Here is an 8459-nt window from a genome sequence, read left to right on the forward strand (position 1 = left end):
TCCTAAGGATGTAGCAGGTATTGTTTTTAATCCTCCAAACATTCTTCTTGCCTCCTCGCAGTAAAAGTCACATCCCTTGGCCCCCATATTTAGTTCTGGGAGGAAGAGAAACCGTAAGCTTATCAAACTAAAATGAATCTTAGCGCTCATCAGAGCTTAAGTGTTGGCTTGCAAGTGACACAGCCATTTGTAACCAAAAAGAGGATGAATAACAGGAATGGGGACAAGGAAGATGAATGAAGAGATGTGGCTCAATCCCTAACATTTTTTTTTTGGAGACAAGAGTCTCACTCTGCTGCCCTGGGTAGAGTGCCCTGGCATCACACAACAACCTCAAACTCCTGGGCTTGGGCAATCCTCTTGCCTTGGCCTCCCTGAGTGCTAGGATTAGACTCGAGCCGCCCCACCACCACCACCAGTCCATAACTTTTTAAATAGGGGGACTGGCTGGTGGCCCACATCACTTCTTTCTAGTACTCTGAGGAGGCTGAGGCAAGGCAGGTGGATTGCTTGAGCTCAGGCGTTCAAGACCAGCCTGACCAAGAGTGAGAGCCCATCTCTAACAAAAAATAGAAAAAACTAGCCAGGCATTGTGGTGTGCACGCAGCAGTGAGCTATGATGACACCATTAGACTTTAGCCCAGCCTCCAAAAAGAAAAAAAAAAGAAAGAAAGAAAGGAAAAGAAAAAGAAAACTCTCTTCTAAAAATAAATAAAATTAAAAAGTAAAAAGGCAACTGGGTGCCCATAGCTTAGTGGTTAGGGCACTGGCCACATGGTCGGGGCCTGATGGATTCAGACCCCGCTAAAGCCTTCTAAATAACAACAAAAAAAACTAGCTGGGCATTGTGGCTAGAACTGTAATCCCAGCTACTAGGGAGGCTGAGGCAAGAGAATGGCTTGAGCCCAAGAGTTTGAGGTTGCTGTGAGCTATGATGACACTGCACTCTACTGAGGGTGACAAAGTGAGACTTTTTCAATAAAAAAATAAAAACAAGTAAAAATAAAAAGTTGGCAAGAGGAGCAGAGGCATCTAGTTGGAAAGTCTACATGGACAGAGAGAGATTAGAGTATGGGCAAATACAGGTAGGAAGTGAAGGGGATTGATGTTTAAAATGTGTACTTAGTTTTGTTAGAGAAAGGGAAAAAGAACAAAGGAATAACATGATCCCTCTGGAATCCAGGACTGGTCTTCACGCTCTGTGAAGACGAATAAGTACCTTACTTGACTTTCCAAAAATGCTTGGAATTATAACTTTTGTTAAGCTATTAAACTGCTTTTCGAAATAAATTCAAATGCAAACCCCTACAGTTCCTATCATATACAAAAATTAATTTGAGATGGATCACAAATCTAAATATAAAAGCTAAAACCATAAAGCTTGTAGAAGAAAACAGAAAATTTTTACAACCTTAGGGTAGGTAAAGAGCTCTCAGAATATAGAAAAGTACTAACCGTAAAAGAAAAGCGTTGGCTGGCTCAGTGCCCATAGCACCATACACTGAGGCTGGTGGGTTCCAACCCAGCCCAGGCCAGCTAAACAACAATGACAACTGCAACAAAAAAATAGCCAGGCATTGTGGCAGGCACCTGAGTAGTCCTAGCTACTCGGAAGGCTGAGGCAGTAGAATCGCTTAAGCCCAAGAGTTGGAAGTTGCTGTGTGCTGTGACGCTGCGGCACTCTACCAAGGGTGACAAAGTGAGACTCTGTCTCAAAAATAAAAAAAAAAAAAAAAAATGAGTTCCTGCAAATCAATATGAAAAAGACATAATCCGATTAAAAACGGCCACTTCACAAAGGCAGACATACGATCAGCCAAGAAGCAAGGATAAAACTGTTCCACACTATTAGTTATAAGGAAAAGGCAACCTAAAGCCACTATGAACCACTGCTACGCACCCACCTGAACAGCTACGATCAAAAAGGCTAACACCACCAAAATGGTGGCAAGGGTGTGGACCAACTGGAACTTAACACATTTCTAGTAGGAATGTGAAATAATGCAACTGTTTGGGAAACCTGGCTAGTAGTTTCTTACAAAGTTAAACATGGGCCAGGCATGGTGGGGCCAGGCATGGTGGCTCGTGCCTGTAATCCCAGCACTCTGGGAGGCCAAGGGGGGTGGGGTTGCCTGAGCTCACCAGTTCAAGACCAGCCTCAGCAATACTGAGACCCCGTCTCTAAAAATAGCCAGGTGTTGTGGCAGGTGCCCATATTCCCAGCGACTTGGGAGGCTCAGGCAAGAGGACTGCTTGAGCCCAAGTTTGAGGTTCCTATAAGCCATGAGACCATGGCACTCTACTGGGGGCAACAAAATGAGACTCTGTCTCAACAAACAAACAAAGTTAAACAAGTATCTGTGCTTTCCCAGTTAACAACATTACCACTCCTGTTTGCCGCAGAAGTAATAACATGTCCCCCAAAAATCTTGTACAAGGATCAGAGGGGTGGCGCCTGTGGCTCAGTGGGTAGGGCACCGGCCCCATATACGAAGGGTTTGAACCTGGCCCTGGCCAACTAAACAGTAGTAGCAACTGCAACAAAAATAGCTGGGCGGTGTGGTGGACACCTGTAGTCACAGCAACTTAAGAGGCTGAGGAACCCAAAAGTTCAACATCTAGCAAATGGATAAACAAAAATAATACTCAGTAATAAAAAGCAATGAGCTATTGTTATACCCACTTCCGGTAACATGAATGAATGAATGAACACAAAAGAAATCATGCTAAGTGAAAGAAGCTGGATACAAAAGAGTACACACAGCATAATCCCATTTATATAAATAGGCAAAATTTATATATGATGACAGATGGAGTGGGGGTGGTGTGGTGGGGATTAACTGGGAAGAGGGACCAGGGAACTTTCTGGAGTTTTGGAAATGTTCTTAAGGAATATGGGTTACATTTGCATTTAACTGTGGATTTTATCACATGTAAATTGAAATTAAATAAAAGACAAGAAAAAAAGATCTCTAGTATAAGGAGCTGAAATCATTACGCTTTATTATCAGATTGAAGAAACCCATGGGGGGCGGCGCCTGTGGCTCAAGGAGTAGAGCACTGGCCCCATATGCCGGAGGTGGCGGGTTAGAACCCAGCCCCGGACAAAAACTGCAAAATAAATAAATAAATTCCTTCCTTAAAAAAAAAAAAGAAAGAAAGAAAGAAAGAAATCCATGGGACCTATAAATCACCAAAGGTCTCTTAGCCTCCGTTTTTCTTTTTTTTTTTTTTATTTTTTTGAGACAGAGCCTCAAGCTGTCCCCCTGGGTAGAGTGCCGTGGCATTACAGCTCACAGCAACCTCCAACTCCTGGGCTCAAGCGAGTCTCCTGCCTCCGCCTCCCAAGTAGCTGGGACCACAGGCGCCCGCCACAACGCCCGGCTATTTTTTGGTTGCAGCTGTCATTGTTGTTTGGCGGGTCCGGGCTGGGGATTCGAACCCGCCACCTTAGGTGTACGTGGCTGGCGCCTTAGCCGGTTGAGCTATAGGCGCCGAGCCCCGTTTTTCTAGCTGTAAATGAGCAGTAAGAAAATCTACCAGGCCAAGTAGGGTACAGTGGCTCGCAGTGGCTCACAGTGGCTCACAGTGGCTAGGATTCAGCACTTTCACCACCATGGCCCAACACACCATAAAGATGAGAGGTTCTGGCTCAGTGGCCATAGCACAGTGTTTCGGCACCAGCCACATACACTGAGGCTGGCAGGTTCAAACCCAGCCTGGGCTAGCTAACCAACAATGATAACTGCAACAACAAACAAAAGCTGGGCGTTTCCCAGCTACTTGGGAAGCTGAGGGAAGAGAATCACTTAAGCCCAAGAGTTTGAGGTTGCTGTGTGCTGTGATGTTACAGCACTCTATGGAGGGCGACACAGTGAGACTCTGTCTCAAAAAAAAAAAAAAAAAAAAAAGATAAGAGGTTCTGGCATAGAACCAGGGTGAGGGTCTGCAAGAAAGGAGAAAAGACCAGTTCAGGCAAAGAAAGACTTTAATAGAGGGAAAAAGGAGAATGGAGACTGACCAGGTGTCAGCTCAGCTCTCACAGTTGAAAAGGCTTTTATTAGCCTCATCAGTATAGCTGGAATGGGGCAGTGAGCCCAGAGTATCACCCTGGGCTCTTCTCTAGGGCCAGTCAGGATTATGGGCACGTTCTTAGGATTATGGGTCAGGATTATGGGTAGGATGTTTCCAGGAACTCTGGCCCTGAGGCACTCCAGGAGTCTGGGGAGGACACTGCTAGTTTCTGACTCAATTTTCTAAAATGGCTGCAATCCTGTCAGGGTTATAAGAATTCCTTTCCCACACTTAACTTGCAAAACAGGCAGTTATTTACTAAGATGAGCCCTTATAGTAGACTCTTACGGGAGTGTCTGCCCTTTTTTCTGAAAACCCTCCTGTTTCTTATAACTGACCCTATTCCATCCAGATGGCTCCTGAGGCGAGCGGGTAAGGGATGTAGGGGAGCTGTCTTTCTCTTCAGGGCTTCCCTGCTCCCTAAGCACACAACTATTTTAAAATGTCCAGGAAGGGCAGCATCTGTGGCTCAGTGAATAAGGCACTGGCCCCATATACTGAGGGTAGCAGGTTTGAACCCGGCCCCAGCCAAACTGCGACAAAAAATAGCTGGGCATTGTGGCGGTACCTGTAGTCCCAGCTACTTGGGAGGCTGAGGCAAGAGAATCACCTAAACCCAAGAGCTGGAGGTTGCTGTGAGCTGTGATGCTACAGCACTCTACTGAGGGCAATAAAGTGTGACTTTGTCTCAAAAACTAAATTAATTAATTAAATATTCATGAAAATCAAAGTTTTGAGGCCTGTAATCCTAGCACTCTGAGAGGCCAAGGTGGGTAGATCCCTTGAGCTTAGTTCAGAGGCCAGACAGATGGAGGTGTCATTGGTAAAAATAACAGGATGTGGTGGGAGCTTGTAGTCCCAGCTACTAGGGAGGCGGAGGCAGAAGGATCCCTTGAGTCCAAGACTTTGAAATTGCTGTAAGCTATTACATCACAGCACTTTACCTAGGGTGACTAAGTGAAACTCGGTTTTAAAAAAAAAAATTAAAGTTTTAGATAACCAAATTACATTTAAAGCTATGAAGGAAACTCACTACTAAAAAAGCCTAAGTTGTTTTGTGAAACAAATTTTGGTTGGTTTTTTTTTAAGAGACAGAGTCTCACTTTATTGCCCTTGGTAGAGTGCTGTGCTGTCACAGCTCACAGCAACCTCCAACTCCTGGGTTTAGGTGATTTTCTTGCCTCAGCCTCCCAAGTAGCTGGGACCACAGGTACCAGCCACAAAGCCTAGCTATTTTTTTGTTGTAGTTTGGCTGGGACTGGGTATGAACCCACCGCCTTTGGTATATGGGGCCAGCGCCCTACTCACTTAGCCACAGGCACTGCCTGAAACACAAATGGTTTTAAAAAGATTACTGGCAGGGCAGCGCCTGTGGCTCAGTGAGTAGGGTGCTGGCCCCATAGGCCAAGGGTGGTGGGTTCAAATGTGGTCCCGGCCAAACTGCACCAAAAAAATAGCCGGGCATTGTGGCAGGCACCTGTAGTCCCTGCTACTCGGGAGGCTGAGGCAAAAGAATCACCTAAGCCCAAGAGCTGGAGGTTGGTGTGAGCTGTGACATCACTGCACTCTACCGAGGGTGACAAAGTAAGACTGTCTCAAAAAAAAAAAAAAAAAATTACTGGCCCTTAAACCAGGTTTCCCACATACAAGGTTCACAAAAAGCAACTTTTTTTTTTTTTTTTTTTTTTTTAAGAAAAGTCTCACTCTGTTACCTGGGGTAGCGTACCATAGTGTCATAGCTCACAGCAACCTCAAACTCTTGGGCTCAAGCGATCCTCTGGCCTCAGACTCCTGAATAGCTGAGACTACAGGTGCTAGCCACAACACCCGGCTCATTTTTCTATTTTTAGTAGAGACAGGCCTGGCTCTTGCTCAGGCTGGCCTTGAACTCCTAACCTCAAGCAATTCACCCACCTTGGTGGAGCTAGGATCATAGGCATGAGCCACCACGCCCAGCCCTAAAGCAACATTCTTATTCCCATTTGCTAGAAAGCTTTGTAATTATCTTCCGAAAGGCCATATATTTCCAAACGCTAAGACAGGCACACCAGTAACTACTTTCCACAATGAGCACGCTCACACAGTAGACTAAGCATGCTGAGTACTCCTTTTATCACACCAACACTGTCTGGTTGGATTACAGCCAACAACAGGGCTCAAGTAGATTTATCTTTCCGTAGATCACGTAGTACATGTGCCTAATGCAGTGCCCTAGATTTTACAAATTACATTCACTGATGTAACTTGCAAGATTTGAACATTTTCAAAGGGGACACAGACATTTGTATAAAATAGTCTGTCTTGATCATCAACAAAGCACCAACTATTTTGAAACTACACACTGTACTTTTGCTCTAATTTTAAATTCCTATAAAGAATTTCTTGGCTTTTAGCACATTCAAGGTTAAACCAATATGCTGATGCTCTATCCACATCTACACTAAACAGAAAGAACCCACACACACTAAAGATCTGTTTGAAAGCTTTTAAGGCCAAAAATTTCTATTGTGTGGCCATGATAGGCAGCAACTAAAGGAAACGTGAAGCTATAAATAGCACAATGAACACCCATATTGGGGAGGAGGGAATGTTTTGCTTATAACAGTACACAACAGGGGTTGGGAATACGACTTAGTGTCCATTATTACATGAAAAAAATTATGAACCAACAAAAAATTCTAACTCATGATTAAGAGGATAATGTATTCCCACTGAAGAGTTTCATATTCCATTTGGCTACCATTTTTAAGGCATTTCCTGGAGATGCAGAGCTATTCGCTGCAAAGTAACTCCTGTGTAACTCTCCATTCATGAAAATGCAAAATGCAGTGGAATACGGTTCAGTGCTGGTGCATTGTAGCAGTGCCAAAAATCAACCTAGGGCAGGTACAGGGAGAGACTCCATCAGGTTTCCTCAGTACCCCTGAGAATCATTGCTCCCCATACAAATCAGATCTTAAAAGCTCCAACCTGAAAAAAAAGTCAGATTTGCCAAATACATCTGTTATAAAAGGTACTGGGACCACCTGTCAACGGGCAGAAAGAATTGAGTAGAAAATGGCTTCCCTGGGCAGACTGAAACGCAGCAAATCACACGCAAATCTTTTCCCAGAGTAAGAGCTTTAAATTAAACATGTGCACAGGGACCCATTCAAAGGCTGGCTGTAAGAGCCGCCGACCACTTCAACCCCGGATCCGAACGTGCGAAGGAAGAAACGCACAGCAAACCCGAGCTGCGGGCAGGAAGAATGGGCATGCCAAATATGCAACCCTGACCACAGCTGCAGCGAAATATGCCCCGTCACCTCTACTACGGCTGTGCGCACCCGTCAAAACACAGACCTCAGCGGGATTTTAGAGGAAAGGAAACACGTGCCGGGCAGGTTACGAGTGGAGCTGTTCCGCCTCCGAGTGCACTTTCACCGACCCCGCGGAGCCCCGCTCCCCACAGCCCGGGCGCTGACCGTACGGCTCGCTCCTTCTCTCAGCGCCCCCGGACTACCCATCACCTCCCGCTCCAGGGCCCCAAACTCCCAGCCTGCCCCCGCCGAGGCTGGCTGAGCCGAGGAGGACTGCGGACACGCTCGCCCAGAGAATTAAGTTTCTAATAATATAACTTTAGGCGGATGAGCGCCGCCTCGCCCTACACCGAGGCCGAACCAGGAGCCAACTTCGGGGAGTGTAAAGCCAAACCCCGGCGCGGGCTGGGGTCCCGGGGCACCCACGCCCAGTCCGGGCAGGTGCGCTCCCGTCCCGCGGACTCGCTCACCAGGTACCAGACGCCAAGCAGGATGGTGCCAGTGCGGACATGGCAGCACAGGCAGCAGCTGTTGGAGTAGAACCTCGTCCAGGGCGCTACCATCTTCATCGCTCCGGCCGCGGGCGCAGTGTCGCGAGTGCGCGCCTAAGTTTTCAGGAGCGTTGACCGGGTCTCCCCGGGTCCGCCGCGCCGCTGCTGCCGCCTCCTAGTCAGCTCCGGCTTCCGGCCCGCTCGCCTACCCCACTGCCCTCCTCGTTCCGCGTTCCCGGGAGAGCTCCGAGCGGTTGCCGCGGCTGGACTCTGCGCTCCGAAGGCGGCCGCCGCACAGGCTGGAGCAGGAGGGGGCGGGGCGGGCGGGGCACGTGACCCGCGGCCGGGCCCGTGACGTCACCGCGGGCTCCAGCCAGATGCGGGCTCCGATGTAAATAAATACATCATCGTTGCACCCTCGGCCCATCCCGGGGCGGCCTGCAGCGGAATTCCAGGCCTTCCCTCTTCCATCTTCCCATTGGTGTAACTTTGTTAGGTGCTCCAGACTCTTACTGTAGTTCCTTTTGTCTTTCTCCCTTTCGACTCCTGTCTTGCAGATAATCCGTAGGTGCAATGCTATCACTGCTATCTCGCA

At 47.3% G+C, this 8459-nt stretch overlaps 1 protein-coding gene across 1 annotated transcript in view; it reads right to left on the reverse strand.

Annotated features, from left to right (window-relative positions):
• LAPTM4B (lysosomal protein transmembrane 4 beta) overlaps positions 1-8167 on the reverse strand; it is a 47167-nt gene extending 39000 nt beyond the window's left edge. The window contains 1 exon segment of the mRNA XM_023517512.1: positions 7844-8167. Within this exon segment, the coding sequence (XP_023373280.1) occupies positions 7844-7942 (99 nt within the window). The 5' untranslated portion in view covers positions 7943-8167.
• Between the last annotated feature and the right edge of the window lie 292 nt (positions 8168-8459).

This window comes from Otolemur garnettii, unplaced genomic scaffold (genome assembly GCF_000181295.1).
Source record: "Otolemur garnettii isolate 467f Iridium unplaced genomic scaffold, OtoGar3 scaffold00004, whole genome shotgun sequence".
Classification (NCBI taxonomy): Eukaryota; Metazoa; Chordata; class Mammalia; order Primates; family Galagidae; genus Otolemur; species Otolemur garnettii.